The sequence below is a fragment of the Macrobrachium rosenbergii genome, chromosome 6 (assembly GCF_040412425.1).
Source record: "Macrobrachium rosenbergii isolate ZJJX-2024 chromosome 6, ASM4041242v1, whole genome shotgun sequence".
Lineage (NCBI taxonomy): Eukaryota > Metazoa > Arthropoda > Malacostraca > Decapoda > Palaemonidae > Macrobrachium > Macrobrachium rosenbergii.
Window position 1 is genome coordinate 62,249,012 of NC_089746.1, and position 17,222 is coordinate 62,266,233.

The 17,222-nt window shown below is 36.5% G+C and overlaps 1 protein-coding gene and 1 long non-coding RNA gene across 2 annotated transcripts in view; one reads left to right on the plus strand and one right to left on the minus strand.

Annotated features, from left to right (window-relative positions):
- Positions 1-11,185, plus strand: part of LOC136839640 (transient receptor potential cation channel subfamily A member 1 homolog) — a 29,395-nt gene extending 18,210 nt beyond the window's left edge. The window contains exons 4-9 of the mRNA XM_067105951.1: positions 1,050-2,663; positions 2,843-3,048; positions 3,377-3,638; positions 5,660-5,900; positions 7,724-7,858; positions 9,175-11,185. Of these exons, the coding sequence (XP_066962052.1) occupies positions 1,050-2,663; positions 2,843-3,048; positions 3,377-3,638; positions 5,660-5,900; positions 7,724-7,858; positions 9,175-9,879 (3,163 nt within the window). The 3' untranslated portion in view covers positions 9,880-11,185. The remainder of the gene's footprint in view (positions 1-1,049; positions 2,664-2,842; positions 3,049-3,376; positions 3,639-5,659; positions 5,901-7,723; positions 7,859-9,174) is intronic.
- Positions 1-15,867, minus strand: part of LOC136839642 (uncharacterized) — a 325,176-nt gene extending 309,309 nt beyond the window's left edge. Inside the window, exon 1 of the long non-coding RNA XR_010853427.1 lies at positions 15,711-15,867. This is a non-coding gene — a long non-coding RNA (uncharacterized lncRNA). The remainder of the gene's footprint in view (positions 1-15,710) is intronic.
- Between the last annotated feature and the right edge of the window lie 1,355 nt (positions 15,868-17,222).

Sequence of the window (17,222 nt, forward strand, 5' to 3'; positions counted from 1 at the left end):
TTTCTGACTTCGTAGTTACAAGCATATCCGAAAAAGAGCGAAGAACTGAGAAGTTAAGAGGCATTGTAACTACTAGAATTACATGTGTGTCTGGTAAAAGTGACCAGTAGATTCTACATATATATATATATATATATATATATATATATATATATATATATATATATATATATATATATATATATATATATATATATATATATATATATATATATATATATATTAGAAACAGAGAGAGATAGAGAGAAAGAGTACTTAATGGATGCATGTTGCTAGTTTCAAAATTGAGGACTCTTCCGTTGGTCAATACGGATTGCAATGTTGTTGCCAGCCAGGCAAAATTTTCAGTTCCAGTTACCTGTCAGCCCTTATACTGTCTACGAAATCGGAGGACCGTGACCATATATACCTTCATGATTTTGTATGGATACATACCCCTCATAAATACAACTTCACAATCTGTCTTTTTCATATAAACTTCACTGTAAACATTTTGGGAATGTTTATTTCTTTGAAATTGGGAATGTGCCGCCTGCAAACACTCCACTTTCTACCTACTTATAAATTATCTTCAATGATCACAAAATGGGAATGGGATATGTTCAAAAATAATTTCAAAAGAAAATTTTTTCACTTTAACTTGGACCCACAGTTCCTTTTTAATAAGCATGAATTAGCTCAATTTTATTTGCACATTTACACTGTTGAACAGGCCAGCTCTGTGAGAGCTGACAGTCAGCTCAGTGGCCTGGTTAAACTATTTTAATAATAATAATACACTGTTGAATATATGTTTTTCATTTTGAGTGCATCTCTATATCTCGAGGCATTAGATACCCAAGTACTATAAAAATAACCTAAAAGATTCCAATAGTATTTTATTCGACTCAGTATGTTTTCATTCAAAATACTCTGGCCATTTACAGTCATTGTTCAGACTGGGTAATGCCAGCCACCCTGTTATTATTTGTGTATGTATGTACAGACATGTATTATATGGCACATATTTTGCAAAGACAAGTCTTAAATACATCTATTTTGTTTTTCAGAAAAACAGAAACAGAAAACACAGGCGCTGAGGAGGTCGCAATGAAAACCCTAACTGTTGAACCTTCTGCAAAAAAACCTATGACACATACACACGAAATAAACCCAGGAACGCCAAACGGACTGAACAAATTAGATCATGATGACAGCAAGAGTGAGGAAACTGCTTCTGCAACAAATGCACAATACCCAGGGAACACCAATTACTCCAATTCTGAGATTCATTTCTATGCCAGTGAGGGCAATACTGACAAATGTCTGCAACTTCTGGCCAGGAATGCTAATATTAACCTAAAAGGTAAATACGCTATGACACCTCTACACTTGGCTTCCCAGAAAGGGCATGGACTCTTGGTGAAGGAGCTGCTGAACCTCGGTGCCAATAGGTATGCAAAAGATTCAGATGGCTTGATCCCACTGCATCATGCAGCACGTCAAGGCTACCTAAACTCTGTTGAAAACTTGCTTGCTGGAAACCCTCCTGAATCGAAACAGCTTGGTGTGAAATCTTCGGTGGGAAGGACCCCTCTTATGGAGGCTGCAGAATCTGGATCACAAGAGATTTGCAAACTTCTAATTGGATCAGTTGTTGACGAGACTGACAATGCAGGCAACACAGCTCTGCATCTGGCAGTTAAAAGTGGTTACAGTCCAATTGTGAAGGTTCTTCTCGAGAAGGGCGCTAACCCAAAATGCCAAAATAAGGAAGGGATTACTCCCATTCATGAAGGAGCTCGTCAAAAGACGAAAAAGTGTCTAGAACTACTCTGTGAATCTGCAAAACCTGATATATTTCACGTTGATAACAAAGGAAGAAATGTTATCCATTTTTCGGTAATTCAGAGATCTGCTGAATGCCTGAAGTATCTACTAGAAAAAGAATTTGTAAAGAACCATATAGATACAAATGGTTCAAAAGGTACTCCACTAATTTATGCAATGAACTGCCGGACGTTTCTTTGCATTAACGCACTTCTAGATGCTGGAGCTTCTCCCACAGTTGATTCTGATGGCACCTTTCCAATACACAAAGCTGCTGAAATCGGGTATTATCAAGTATGCGAGAAGCTCTTCACAATAAACGACTCTATATTACAACAGAAAAACAAACTAAATCAGACAGCTCTTCACTTGGCAGCAAAAAGTGGCAATTTAGAAACTGTGGACTTCATCTGTGACAAGATAAGAGATGCACAAGTCAGTCCATCATGCGAAGATGCCATGGGACAAACAGCATTGCATTTAGCTGTCAAAAAAGCTGATGAACAAGTCATACGACGGCTTCTTCGATGTAACATAGCATCCGGAAAACAAGATGCAAAAGGCTACTCACCCCTTCATATAGCAGCTGAAATGGGGAAAACCACTTTCTGTGAACTTCTTGTGGACAGAGCTCGAACGGGCCTCCACAAGACGGACAAAAATGGATATTTTCCTCTAGACATGGCATTCAAAGACTTGGAGCGAAACAAGGAGACTATCATTTATCTCCTGGAGGAGATGTGTTCAGAATGCCCATCGAAATTCCTCAAAAATGCTAAATATTTAGGTAATGTGATGCTCCTTAAGTGTCGAATGAGAAAGTACATGGAGAAAGCACTTTCCAGAGAACAAAGGTTGGTTTAACATTTGTATTCTAGATTAATCTAGCTTTTGCTGCTGATTTACAGAGTTTGTATGATGAAAGAAAATAAACCGACTCGAATACAATCTTCTATGTCACAGAGACGAAAACCTATCAGCATTTACTTACGGATGATATTTTTTATTTACTCATCTGCTACTTTTCCAACAGGGATATTGTTGAAGCGATACTTCAGAGTAACCTGTGGGAGGATGCTCTCTTAGGGAAGCAAGACCTTGAGCCAGAGAATTTTAAAAAGCTTGTGGAGGTGTACCCCTCTCTAGCTCTAAAGGTACTAGGGAGATGTTACAGATCACAATCCAAAGATGAAATTCATTACAACTTCTCTCTTTATGAGAACACTTATTATATGAAAGGTAAGTCACTGTTATTTAATAGTGCTTGAGATCATTGCTTACTTAAGGTTCTATATAGGGGTTACTCGCTGCTTTATGAAACATCACTGCTGTAAAAATATCTTTATCTTTTTCAATTCCAAACCCTGTGAGTATTTTTGGGAGTGGTCTTAATTAGGTTTTTATGTAGTGTTTTTATTTTCTGTACTTAGCTACTGACATACCATATGGGCAATGACCAGCAAATACTGTATTTTCATATGTATCTTGTATCGGTCATCCTCTAAGGGGAAGTGTTCTCATGAACTACACTGAGGACAAAAATCTCTTATTCTTGAATCTATTTCAGGTGGGGAAAATCCCTTTGACGAAACTAGCTACAAGCTCAAGAAAGAAGCCTTGAACCACCGTCCGAAAATCCACGAATGGGTGGAGTCACACCCAGTCATACTAATGATTTCGAACAACGAATGCGATTTGCTGAAGCACCCAGTCACCATTGCTTGGCTCAGGCACAAGTGGAACTCTTACATCAAATACATCCATTCAGTGTTGCTTTTCATCGATTTCCTTTATCTTCTGGCTCTCATTTGTCTCATGTCTACTGCATGGTACGTTGACCTGATTTGTCATTTTTTTCATTCTCCATATATTACCATCATCATCATCATCATCAAAAGGATAAATTATTTTACTTCGGTTTTTCCTTTCATGAGGTTGTATGTATGTATGTATATATATATATATATATATATATATATATATATATATATATATATATATATATATATATATATATATATATACATATACATATAGTGAATGTTTGTATATTTCGTTTGTCCACTAAAGAAATCCGAACCGCTTGACAGACCCAGACAAAATTTTGCACACGGCCTCTGTCAACCCCAGATATAACTCGAAATCAAACCCCTACCCCGTGACGGACATACAAACACACACACAAAACAAATGAAAATTTCGTTTTACGTCACCCCCTTTTGCGGGCTTTATTATAACAAATATCTACTATAGTATTTGTGAAGGATAACATAAATCTGTCCCAATTTTCTTGTGTTCGATTTCTGGATCCAAATACTAGGGACTGACAATGCGCAAAGCTCGTAAAAACATAGAGGAAAACATTGATATTTTGATATTAAGGTGATGGCCTCAATAAAAAATGGACATAAGTTAAGTTGTTGGTTGGTTTCCTATAAATACTGAATTTGCATTGAAATGGTTCTCTGCGTATTAAAACATCTAAGGGAGGCGATTGTCTTTTTCTAATTCTAAAGTAAACTTAATGGATGGTACCTGGTTATTCAGATTAGAGAGTAAGTCATTTACATCAATACCAGCAGGCAAAACAGCTAAAATATCGTCAACATATCTATACCACTTTAAAGGAGTATAAATGATATTAAGTAAATATCGTTTTTCAAAGAATTCCATGTACAAGTTTGAGAGGAGTGGGGATAAAGGATTGCCCATTGCCATACCAAATATTTGTTGGTAAAATTCACCCCTGAATATAAACTTACAACCACAAATCCACAACCTAGTGAGTGAAATAATATGACTTACAGGTAGAGGTAATTCATGATGGACTAGTTAATTACTAAGATACTCGAAAATAGAATCTATAGGGACCTTAGTAAAAAGAGAACAAACATCAAAACTAACGAATCTGTCAGTGGGGCAAAAACTGGTTTTGTTTCATTTATCTACTAAATCTAGAGAATTATATATGTGAGAATCGGAGGCAGTTCCAAGTAACGGGGACAAGAGTTTGGTAATATATTTCCAAAGTTTATATAACCCTCTAGATTTAATTGATAAACAAAATCACTTTTTGCCTCACTGATAGATTCGTTAGTTTGGATGTTTATAAAAAAAAACTCAGACGATAGAGCAATAAATACTGATAGGGTGGAAGAAGAATGGGAGTGATTTTTATAAACATTGGGGAGTAAATCTACCACTTACTGGTAAGAAGAAAGAGGTCACAAAATGTGTGAGTATGGAAGATTACAGGTTTTGCAAAAAGAAACTGGGATAAGCACCTGTATGTATAAAAGGATTTGCGCCCACTCTCCTTATGGAATATAAATGCGGATTTTGAGTGAGTAAAAAAAAATGGTTAAAGGTTCTAAGATGCGTGCAGCATAATGGGATCAAGGTTTTCTGAGAGGGATTTCTTCATATGGAAAGAAATATGTCAATAGGTTGATGAAAAGTATGCCTGAATTGCAGTATGCCTGAATTGCAAGTGTTAGAAAGACGGCAGAGAGAAAGACCTTGAAAGCGAAGGATCGATAGTGTGGAAGGGGTAATGGAAAGCATGCGAGTGCATGCAAGATGGAGGTGAATGAAGCAGTGCATGCATGTGGATTCAATGCACTGCTGATAAGCCGCCTGTGTAAGTGCATGAAGTGGCTAATGTTGACAATGTTTATGCACGGGAGGATCAGGCACAATTCAATAGCGATAAAAAATACTGTGGTCGCAATCACGTTTTTGATTTTACAGAAGCTACCCGGTTGTTGAAAAGCAATGTTGAAAAAGTATATAATACACACATAGATCCCCTGGAAAGAGGAGACTGTTCATGGCAATACCCCTTTTGCAGGAACTGGACTCAGTTATCACACACTAGCACTTTCAATATCTCCAAGGAAGAGTTTTGCTCAGTCGCCAGTTCACTTCATCAAAACAATGATCTCACTGAAGAGTCTACCAACGTGGTTTCAAATGCAACCTCGGTAGTAAATACGTTCAACGAGAGGGTACAACCATATTTAGGTTTCTACTATTGGGTTACTTTCTCCTGGGTCTTCAAAATCATCATGGAACTCTTCTATGGGCTGCAGGTACGTGACCTTTTGTGGAAGAGACTAATGCACTCTGGTATGTTAAGAATAGTATTGATGTTACATGATTTATAAGTCAGACCAGTGGGCACTCAGTGGAATATATAGTATTATCCTGAAAGCCTTAATTAATAACTGAGAAATGTAATAAAAACAAAACCACACACACTCTCCATGGGTGACACCAACAACACAGCACACATGCAAACGAAGGTTCTTATCATTATAAAATTATGAAATTAAAGTTGCTAAAACAATCTTGATAACTGTTCAGCAAAGTAAGATTCTCAAAATTTTATTTTTTACTGTTCTAACCCAACGACTTTAATAAGCAAGAATAAAAATACTGTATCTGCAAATCATACTTTCACTCTTTGTCTGCATCCTTGATCTTCTGATCGAATTATCTAATCCTTTGCTAAGTGCAGTATCTTAGTGTTGTAATCTTGCAAGAAAGGTTATAAGATGCAAATTCTTTCAGTTTTACTCTTACCATTCTCCTGAAATATATACTGGCTCTCTCAACTATCCTTGTCAATTCCACTGATATATGACCAAGTTACATTTGCAATGTAAATTTGGGTTCAGTCAAACGTGTGCTTGACACAAAACCTTCCCCACATATTTCTTATCATATTAAGAAGCCACTGGTACTGATGAAGTGTCTTTCTGATTTAACACAGATCAAGTTGCTGCATCTTGTCAACACACAGCCAATGTGCATGTAAAATCAGGCCTGATATAAACCTAATATTGTGATGACTGAAATAACAATGCCAATACTTCAGAAAATACAATAACAGGGCAGTGTATTTGCTGCTTTTAGTTTTCTTTCAGCAATAACCATCTATAAATAGAGTAAGATCTATACAGTGTGTCTGTATAGGGTTCATGTGTAAATCCATGCTATGTATAAAGGGTTTATTAATGATGAATCGAGCCATTAACTTATTTTTGATAGGGCAGCCGCTTCTGTCCAAGAGTCCACTAACCCCCAAGTTTAGCTCCGGAAATTGTGTTCAACCAAGCATTTTTCGATCATCGTAACTCAACTAAAGCTACGTGCTTAGTTTTAAGATCCAGTAAAAATTTTTAATTCCTCAAAATTTTAACGGGCACGCTTATATTTGTTTAAACTGGGAGCCAGTAGGCCTCTTGCAAGGTGAGAAGTTAGGAGCAGATCGTTAGGCTAAGCTGTAATTGCCGTGCTGTTTGACAAAGTCATAATTAGCATCAAAGTAATAATATTAGACAATTTTGTTACTGAAACCCATTACATATTCAATTACTGTTTATAACATAATAAATAATTTAGAGTTACCGAGAGGGTAAATTGGGTTAGCCATTTCGTCACCTGTCAATTTCTTTTGTAAGCTCTTTTGAGGATGTACAGCGGCTACGCTATCAAAATACAGATTTTGACGTAGGAAGATGGCTGACATACACCTGCGCAAGTGGGACATAAGATAGGCAATCGCAGTAGGACAAATAATCAGATAACAGATGTTACCATGACATGGGTCTGCTTGTAATTTATTCACATCATTTGTTTATCCATTTGAGTAACCAACAGACGCACATTTAATTAGCTTCCAAAGTCTTTGGGTAAACAAAATTAATCCTAAACTTTAATTTTTTTTTTTTTGCTGGTACAGTATTCTATTTTTCTTACAGTATTCTATTTTTCAGTCATGTAAATTTATTTTATGAAGGTTTTTTTTAAAATGCAGAGGTATAGATGCCTTTTAGCCCTAAATAACTGCATAAGATTTTATCATCATCATGTTCATGATACTGATGTATTTTTTATCTCCTTCCCATAGCTTAGGTCAATTTACATCAGTCGAGAGATGAGGTCTCATGTGATCACACAATCCAGCCAAATGGTCTTCACAGCAATGCTGATTTTTTGCCCTCTAGGGATGTGTTACCAGGGAAGTCTTGGCCTTCTACAAGAAGTAAGTTGTTTGTTGAAGTTACATTACTTTGATATCAATTTCTGTCAACATCATAAATCTGCTTGATGGTATGTACAACATTATACTGCATATTCTATCTTTGGTCTCAACATTTTTTTAACCAAAGGCAACTGACTTCCAGCCTAATATGGATGGCTGGGTGGTGTTTAGGACCAAAAAATCAAAGTATACCTTGGTTTTACCAGACCACTGAGCTTATTAACAGCTTTCCTAGGGCTGGCCCGAAGGATTAGACTTATTTAACGTGGCTAAGAACCAACTGGTCACTTAGCAACGGGACCTACAGCTTATTGTGGAATCCGAACCACATTATAAGCCACAGCACCAGAGACAAGAGGTCATTTGCCCCCTAAGGGGCAATGCCTCAGGAATATTTTCAAACTGACAACAACTGAAAAGAAACAAATTAGTCGAACCTCAAGTATTTTTGTGTTTTAATTTAATCAACTTGCTTGTGAAACTAAAGCAGCTTTAATCAACAATAACATTCAGTCATCCTGTGAAAGAAACCATGACCCAACTACAAATGAACTCTGACCCAGCTGTTCAAAACCCCTAAGAGACTATAATCTACTGAATATATCTGAGTTACATTTTTGTTTCCTTTTCCAAACCTTTCAATATCCCATTAAGTTTAGGCAAGAAAGGGGTATTTAGGTACCTGTCCCATCATCCTTCACATATGAACATTCAAACTATAGTTCATAATTATTGTATTTTGATGACTGAGGGATGAATTTCCATACTTCTACCACAGGTCTTCAGTAAAAAAAAAAAATAAAAAAAAATGTCATTATTACAGTGCAGAAAGTAATGTCCTTTTACCAGGAAAAGTAATGTCCTTTTATCAGGAAAAGGAAATGGCAAAATATATTTCTATACATAGCATAGAATGAAAATGTGGTCATTTATAAAATTCACTGTAAACCACCTTCATTTATTTGTGTGCATAAGAGAAGCCTGCCCTTTTGTCAGAAAAACAAGTTTCATATGTCTGCATGGAGCTATCATGTGACTGTCTTCAAATAAATTCATAAACTTCATAAGTACCTATCATATTGTCATATTACAATATTGCTGTGAATATTATGTGGCTTTTTGAGTAGCTGAGAAAAAATATTACTTTTTTCCTTACCACATATTCTTGTAGATTCTGACAGTTCAAGTAGTTTTGTTATTATATGTATTGTAATTCAGAGCATTGTTACCTCACGCACAAAAAAAATGGAAGGGAAGCAACAGAAGTATTGAACTTTAACCAAGAACTCCTCCTTAACACAAAACATCTTTTCCAGGACTGGTCTTGGCAGTGTGGAATCTTCGCCGTGTTGATGGCCTGGTTACATTTAATCAATGCTGTCAATCAAGCTCTAACGTCAGAGTTCTTACCAATTGCAAAAGATTTCTTAGAAATCCTTCTCAAGGTGGTATACTTTCTTATAGCCTTCGTGGCTATCTTTGCTTTCATCTTCCACCTCCTCCTGCTTGAGAAAAAGGCTTTCGTGTCAGTCCATCAGTCAATAGCTAGCACAATAGTGTGGATGCTACTGGATCTAGGGTACGCTGATACCTTTGTAGAAAATGAGCTATCGTACCCCATCCTCAGCAATGTCATATTCTTCGTATTCATCACCACAATTGGTTGTCTAATCGTCAGTTTAATTAACAAGGAAAGAACCGTCAAATCCAGAGGCAAAGAACTTGATCTTGGATACAGGAGACTGGTTATCTACACCCGGCTGATCCTCAGGTATGACATGTGCTTTCCCTGGTTCCGAAAGTGGTGCACTGTTTGTGAATACACTGACAGTCACAGAAACCAAACACTTCTGGAATATTACCTTGGTCAAGTTGAGAATGGAAATGCCACAGAGGAGTCTACTCCAAGCGAGGAGGAGAAAATATGTGAAAGAATAAAGAAATTAGAATCTCTTCTATCCGAAGTGAAAGATGAAATGTTCATCATCAAGAGGCTCCTAAAAGTGAAGGATGAAGGTTAAAATATTACTCTCAGTACCCAACCTCATCTCCTAGAGTTGGGCAACTGTTTCATCTTATCTTGCATTTGCAAGAACTGCCATGATTCTTGGAGAATCATCTACATGTTAGAATAACAACAGTGAGTGGGTTGGTAATTTATACAGTACTCAAACCATGTATCCCCATTTTGATGTGTCGCAAAATTTAAAAACTGAATGCCCCATTCCTCTATCACAGAAGTACAATAATGTTTTGGATGTCTAAGTAAAATAAGTATATTTCAAAACCATGTGTGAATGCACCCCTTGAGGGTAAGCCCTTTCCTTAATCCCTGATCATCTTAATTTGTTAACATTGCACTGGTAACATACCTTGGCGAGTTTTATGATCATTATTACAGCATAAAAACTTTTAGCTTTGATACCATCTGTATTATGGTCTTAAATATCCATGGTATTTATAAGCAGTGATGATGTGTGCTTTGGAGATATATGCTTTGTATACATTTGTATATCAACATAACCCTCATCCATTTCCACAAGAGTACTGTCTACTGAGTCAACTTCAAAATAATTAATCCATTTGTATATGCATACACATCAATGCGTGCCCATTACAGGAATAATTTTCATTATGGTCCTGGGCAATGTAGCTTAAACCTACTTCTTTTATGAAGCACTGCCTTTCTCATAGTGTACAGCTTATCAATTTACTGACAAACGCAGCTAAGGTTACTATTCAGTAATACAGCATAAAGTACAAGTGTTTCCAAGAAAAATCAAGCGTGGGTTGCAATACTTGGTTGAGATAATATTGAACTTTGATATTAGTTTCTCCAGAAACATTTACTTTTGTTATATTTTATATAAAGATATAACAAGTGTTATTTAATTAGGATTTCCCATTTGCTTTCATTTCCAATTTTACAATCACATTCCATGACAAATTTACATGACAAATTTTCATTCTAAAGCGTTAAAATTACCCATAATGCTAAAAAACGGGTCCTGATAATATCTATTTTAATATTCCTTCAATAAAGACTAGACTGTCTTCTTATTCGAAGACTGAATTCTAAAATTTTCTATGGTCCAGTGATTCCAAAATATTTTAGCTCTAAGTACAATTTTATCAGCATGAAAATTTAAGTATTAAAAATAGTAAATTCTACTTTTGTAAACTGTATTATTTCCTCTCAATAACTGCAATACAATGATATTATAGTAAGTTATTAACACTAGGCTGTTTATAATGTACTAATAGCAGAACATTGTTATATTTTTGGCAATTTTTCTAAATAATATAATAAAATTAATGTGGTTATAATTAATCCTCTTATTTTAGTCTGTCCTACAGCATATGAAAGGCAACATCCCAGTGCTTCAATACCTGACATAAAAGCCCTGGAGGCCTTCCACCACAACTGCTGACCTATGAAACTGTAGTCAGGCCTTTCTCTTAGCAACAATTTCAATTCTCCTTCCCTCTATCAAAACAGACTTTACAATAAAGACTATAAAATTATTTGGATTCTGAAAAATTCTGCTCTTAAAACTTTGAAGGATGGAGGTGGGCAACATGCTTCTCAACTCAAAAAAACTGTAGTGCCAGACATGGCCAAGCAAAGGGAAACTTATGTCAAACCTTGCCTTCAGAGCTTGGTCCAATCTTGACAGATGGATAACCTATAAGGCACTGAAGGTAAGGTGTACAATTAGGTGGGTTTCTCAGGACAACTGCCTTCTTAAAGGTAGCAACAATGCTCTTTCCCTTATAGGGACCCCTTGGATGGAGGAAACCCATCCTGACTGAATTTTATACTTTTTGTCTAATGAGTATAAATCCTTAACTTCAATCTCTAGCATGCCCTTGATTTTCCCTTTGGATTCTTCGAATCAAATAAAAGACAAAGAAGCTGACAATATTAAAAACCTTTTGAGATAACAAAAACAAATAGAAAAACCGAACTCAGAAAGGATCCTACTTTGACCCATTGCGATTCTGTTTGGAAACAAAAACTGGTCAAGGTTCTTCTGTAGTAGCAAGTAAAAACCAAATATCAACACTAAGACTTAAAAAGTACATGTTAAACAGACATTCAACACCTGAATTAACCACTAGATAAAAAAAAACATAACATGGTTGGTCAAAGCAACAACCAAAAGTGATTACATTCTATGGGTAGCTCAAAAGTTAAGGTAACAAGACATGACACAATGCACAGAGTACAGAGAACAATCATATTACCCAATATTGAAGATGAGCAAACTGGAAAAAATATTTTCAACATCGATTTGTATTTTCCCTAAGTATACAGTCACCCTCTGGGTTGGCAGGGGATATGGACCACAACCACCCATGAATAGCTAATACTGTACCTGCAGAAACTTGACACATTCCTCTAAAAAAACCCTACAACTGCCTATTTTAATAGTTCAAACACCAAAGACCCCTCTAAAAATGCTTACAACTGCCTAATTTAATAGTTCAAACACCAAAAACCCTCTAAAAATGGTTACAACTGCCTATTTTAATCATTCAAACGCCAAAGACCCCTCTAAAATTGCTTATAACTGCCTATTTTAATAGTTCAAACACCAAATATACCTCAAACTATCATCCTACACCAAATATACCTTAAACTATCATCCTAAAACACTTTAATATTTTAAGTCATCTTACAACATTACTCTTAAAAATATTGTTATAATTTTAAAGCTGGGGTCTTGCTAGAGTAATGGGGGTATACTAGGATGATATGCAACTTACCTTAATTACCACAAAATTCTGGACCCTGGCCTTGAGGTCAGCAAAATTATAAACAACAAAATACGGCTGAAGGCCTACTTCAAGAGGAGAGTGATTAGATAAACTCTGGGGTTTAACTTAATTATATTTACAAAAGAAACACATCAGAAGAATGGTAGTGTAATTCTGGTGTAATAAGTTGAACAGCATATGACTGGGAATCTGCGGGAGGAAGCACAAAGGCATGCCCGCTTCGAAGGGCGCTGAAAGGGAGGTAGTGTACTAGTTGCCAACCCTGTCAATACCTGACAGCCACAGACACATAGCCATCAGGGCATGATCGACTTCTTAGCCCGATCATGCCTTGCACAGACTCGATGACACCTCGTACAGACTGACACCATATGCAGAACTGCATTTGGTTAAAAACTAATATCTGACACGCTTATAGGAACTTGGAAAGTCCATAAGATACACAGTACCATCATACAACATATCTCAAATCCTAGCCAACATAATTCGAGACTGCTGATATGTATTCATTACAGAAAATATTGGATCAGTAGAGGATGCAAAATTTACATTATACTACGCTAATCAGTAAACGAGGTAGTGAACACAATATTAAAGATTTTTACGCTACTCAGAAAAAGAAAAGTTAACCTTTAATGACACTGTTCAAAGTACTGTACACTGAATGCCGTCATACAGACATATCTCAAATCCTATCAGACAGTGGGACTGTTATGTATTAAGTCTTGAGTATTATATATAACACATGTCAAAGCTTTGTGAAAGCTCGGGCATTATCTAATGACTAGTGCGTTGTGGGTTGTTGCGGTTTGGGATTGGGGAAGGCTCCGTCAAGTTAAACCATTTGACTGTGAAATCGTTACTGTAGCAAAATATGATAAACTTGAATCAGATCTTAATAACAAAACAATAAAATACTGATCCTGAAAGCTGTAGGCTTGAAGGCTACCCGAAGTCAGTGATGATACTTCACCAAAATCCAGTTTCCAACTGGCAAAATTAAGAACAAAGCTGCCATCAACACCTGGAAGCCTGGGCCACCCCATCCTTAACCCATAGCCTATTAGCCTAACCTTCTTGGTAAAACTGAAGATTGCTACTGCTGCTGCTGCCTGAGTCCCTCCATTCACTCACCAAAATATTTAATGCCTTTTATCTAAGATTTTTATGTTTATGATATTTACTATCTTTAGTTCATGTTTTTATGTTCATCCCCAAGAAGGTGGTACCAAACACGGCACCCAATTTGCATGTAAATTGGCAGTTACCGACAAAAAGCAACACCAGCTCCTTCATCGGCAACACTAGAAGAATTTTCCTATACTTCTAGTGATGACAATGAAGGAGTTGGTGTTGTTTTATGTCAGTCAATTATCATTAACCTCATATCTACCCACCATGGTCGGGGACCTTCTGGGAACGCAGGGTTTTGGAAGTGTTGGAACGTATACCGGACTGCCATGTTGGTGTTATGGAATGCTTCGGCGCATTCACAAGTCGTCAGGGAGCCGTATGTTTAAGAAGGGATTAACTAAGGAAACCTACTATTGAAAGAACTATACTAACTTAACGTATTGTATCCTAACCTAACCTAGCAGGCTGTGTTACTTAGCCAGGGGGCTCCAGCTGAAGGAAACTCCGCTTTTTACCAAAAGGTCCCCTGTAACACTGCGCATGCGCGATCGCATTCCAGGATGGCCAGCATACAACTTCTGAGGTTAATTACAGGCTAATTACAGTTGACTGACAAAAAATAACAGTAAATTTTTGATAAGCAACCAAAATACGACAGGAAAAATCAATTTCCAAAGTAACAGCCTACCCCATGCGGCATTTGACATCCATTTGGCTAAAATACCACTGCATAATTATAAAATACGCAGCAGACTGGGGTACCAAATTATGTCTTACATAGCCTAACTAGTCTAATTAAAGCATTCTCGGTCTATACAGAGTTTGCTAGGCTCGATGTAAACCTAGGTGTTAATCTAGCTCAGGGTTTAGCTTGACTATTTTTTAGACTATGCAGAAATAAGCTGGACTGTACCTAACCTAACAGAAATAAGTTAGATTGTACCTAAATTAGAGGAAATAAGCTATACTGTACCTAACTTGACAGAAATAAGCTAGATTGTACCTAACTTAAAAAAATAATCTAAATTGTACCTAATTTAACAGAAATAATCTAGACTGCACCCAACTTAACAGAAATAATCTAAATTGCACCTAACTCAACAGAAATAAGCTGGATTGTACCTAACTTAACAGAAATAAGCTGGATTTTACCTAACTCAACAAAAATAAGCTAGATGTACCTAAATTAACAGAAATAAGCTGGATTGTACCTAACTTAACAGAAATAAGCTGGATTTTACCTAACTTAACAGAAATAATCTAGATTGCACCTAACTTGGAAGAAACAAGCTGGATTGTGCCTAACTTAACAGAATTTGTTAGATTGTGCCTAACTTAACCCTGGCCTATGCACAGCCAACTCTTTCATTCAGACGTCCCACAATCATTTTTACTTGTTGGGCTAAGTTTTGATATGTCCAGTTGTTTGCTATTTCTAGAGAAACCAGACCCATATCACAATAGGCCCGAGACTAGACTGACGAGAATCAATGTTAATCGAGACCAGACTGACGAGAATCAATGTTAATCGAGACCAGACTGACGAGAATCAATGTTAATCGAGACTATACACTGACGAGAATCAATGTTAATCGAGACTATAGACTGACGAGAATCAATGTTAATCGAGGCTAAGCTGACGAGAATCAATGTTAATCGAGGCTAAAGGCTGACGAGAATCAATGTTAATCGAGACTAAACTGACGAGAATCAATGTTAATCGAGACTAAACTGACGAGAATCAATGTTAATCGAGACTAAACTGACGAGAATCAATGTTAATCGAGACTTGACTGACGAGAATCAATGTTAATCGAGACTAGACTGACGAGAATCAATGTTAATCGAGGTTTAACGAGAATCTGTTAATCGAGGCCACGAGAATCAATGTTAAAGATAGTAATTAAAGTGTCGAAACAAAACACAAATTACTTGCCTCCTAATGCGTCAAACGGATGTACCTTCTTCCCCCCGACGAACTGGTGTCTATTTCATGATTTACTCCGACGAACTGGTGTCTCAAAGTACAATATAATGGTGACGTAACTTGTCCCGGTTCTGGACGTCCGTCTTCAGGTCATCACTGTAACGAAAATTTGCATCGGTCTTGTTCCCGTAGCCATAGGTCGCCGACCGGGATATTTACTGACTTTTCTTTATATTTTTGTTCGTGTTTAAGTCTTTTTTTATTTGCATGATATTTACTGTCTTTTGTTTATAATTTTATATTCATTCCCAAGGGTCTGGTACTGTAAGAGGTGCTAGAGAAAGAGCAGGAAGACAAATACTGCAGGTTTATTGATGTCGTTGTTTCAGATTTATATAATAAACAAACAAATGTTGTGTGAACATATACCAACCTGATATACAACCACAGGTCGATTGAGTGAGAACATGTAGGCTACCCTATTTTTGTAGTCATACTATGATTCATGTCCTTATTGCAAAACGGGTCTGCATGGATGTTGCGTTCTGTTCGATTTCGAGATCTTGTACTACCTACCAATTGCTTTATTTACCTGTTATAGTCTTTTACTAAATTCCAGATTAATGCAACGTGTACTGGATATCATGGTTCCTAAATATTTGAAAGACTCAGCCTCATTAATCCTCTCTCTATCTAAAATCAATACGTTTCTTAGTGCATAATCTATCTTCATTGATTTTGTGTTCTTGGACTTGAGTCCCATCTCTCCGAATAAATGAGGTGGTACTCTAATTATCAAAGTATCATCTGCGTAGCCTAGTTCTGCCAACTTTCACCTCGTTGCTCCAATCTAAACTTTCTCTCCCATCTGTAACCTCTTACATGTGATTTTGTTAGTGATATTAATCTAAATGAGAATTTAGAGCAAGAAGCCCAACGATATATTTTAGATAAGAGAGAATAAAGTATATGCAGAAAGGTGTAAAACTGATGATGAACAGAAGTGGACTGTATGCTTAATGTTACTTGGTCAAAAAACGCTAAATGTCTTACGTAAAAGCACCACACTCCCTTTGCGGTTTCTAAATTACGGGGAGATATCTCTCAACCCAATTCATTACTAACAAGGATAACACACCAGTGTTCTTAATGAATAGTACCACAATTAAGCACTTCCACTTCCAGAGCAGTCCCTGTAAACATGAACTCAGATCAAAATAAGTTGCTGTGAGAGACGACTAGGTACACATACTCTCTCTCAAAATCTTACTTTTAGTACTCACGGGCTGATTTTCAGACCTTAGAAGACTCGATAGCCTATATGTTGCCTCGTTTCTATAAGTTGCTTGTGTAACTTCAAAGTATAAATACAAAGTTTATCAGATCAAATTATATTCACCATTCACTAAATTTGGATCACAAAAAATTAAATAAAATGGAGTGATATAGAAAAGCACTTCCAGAATTTAAACTTAAACATTATTCTGATAGCTAAAGGTTAAACATATCAAACGAGTAATT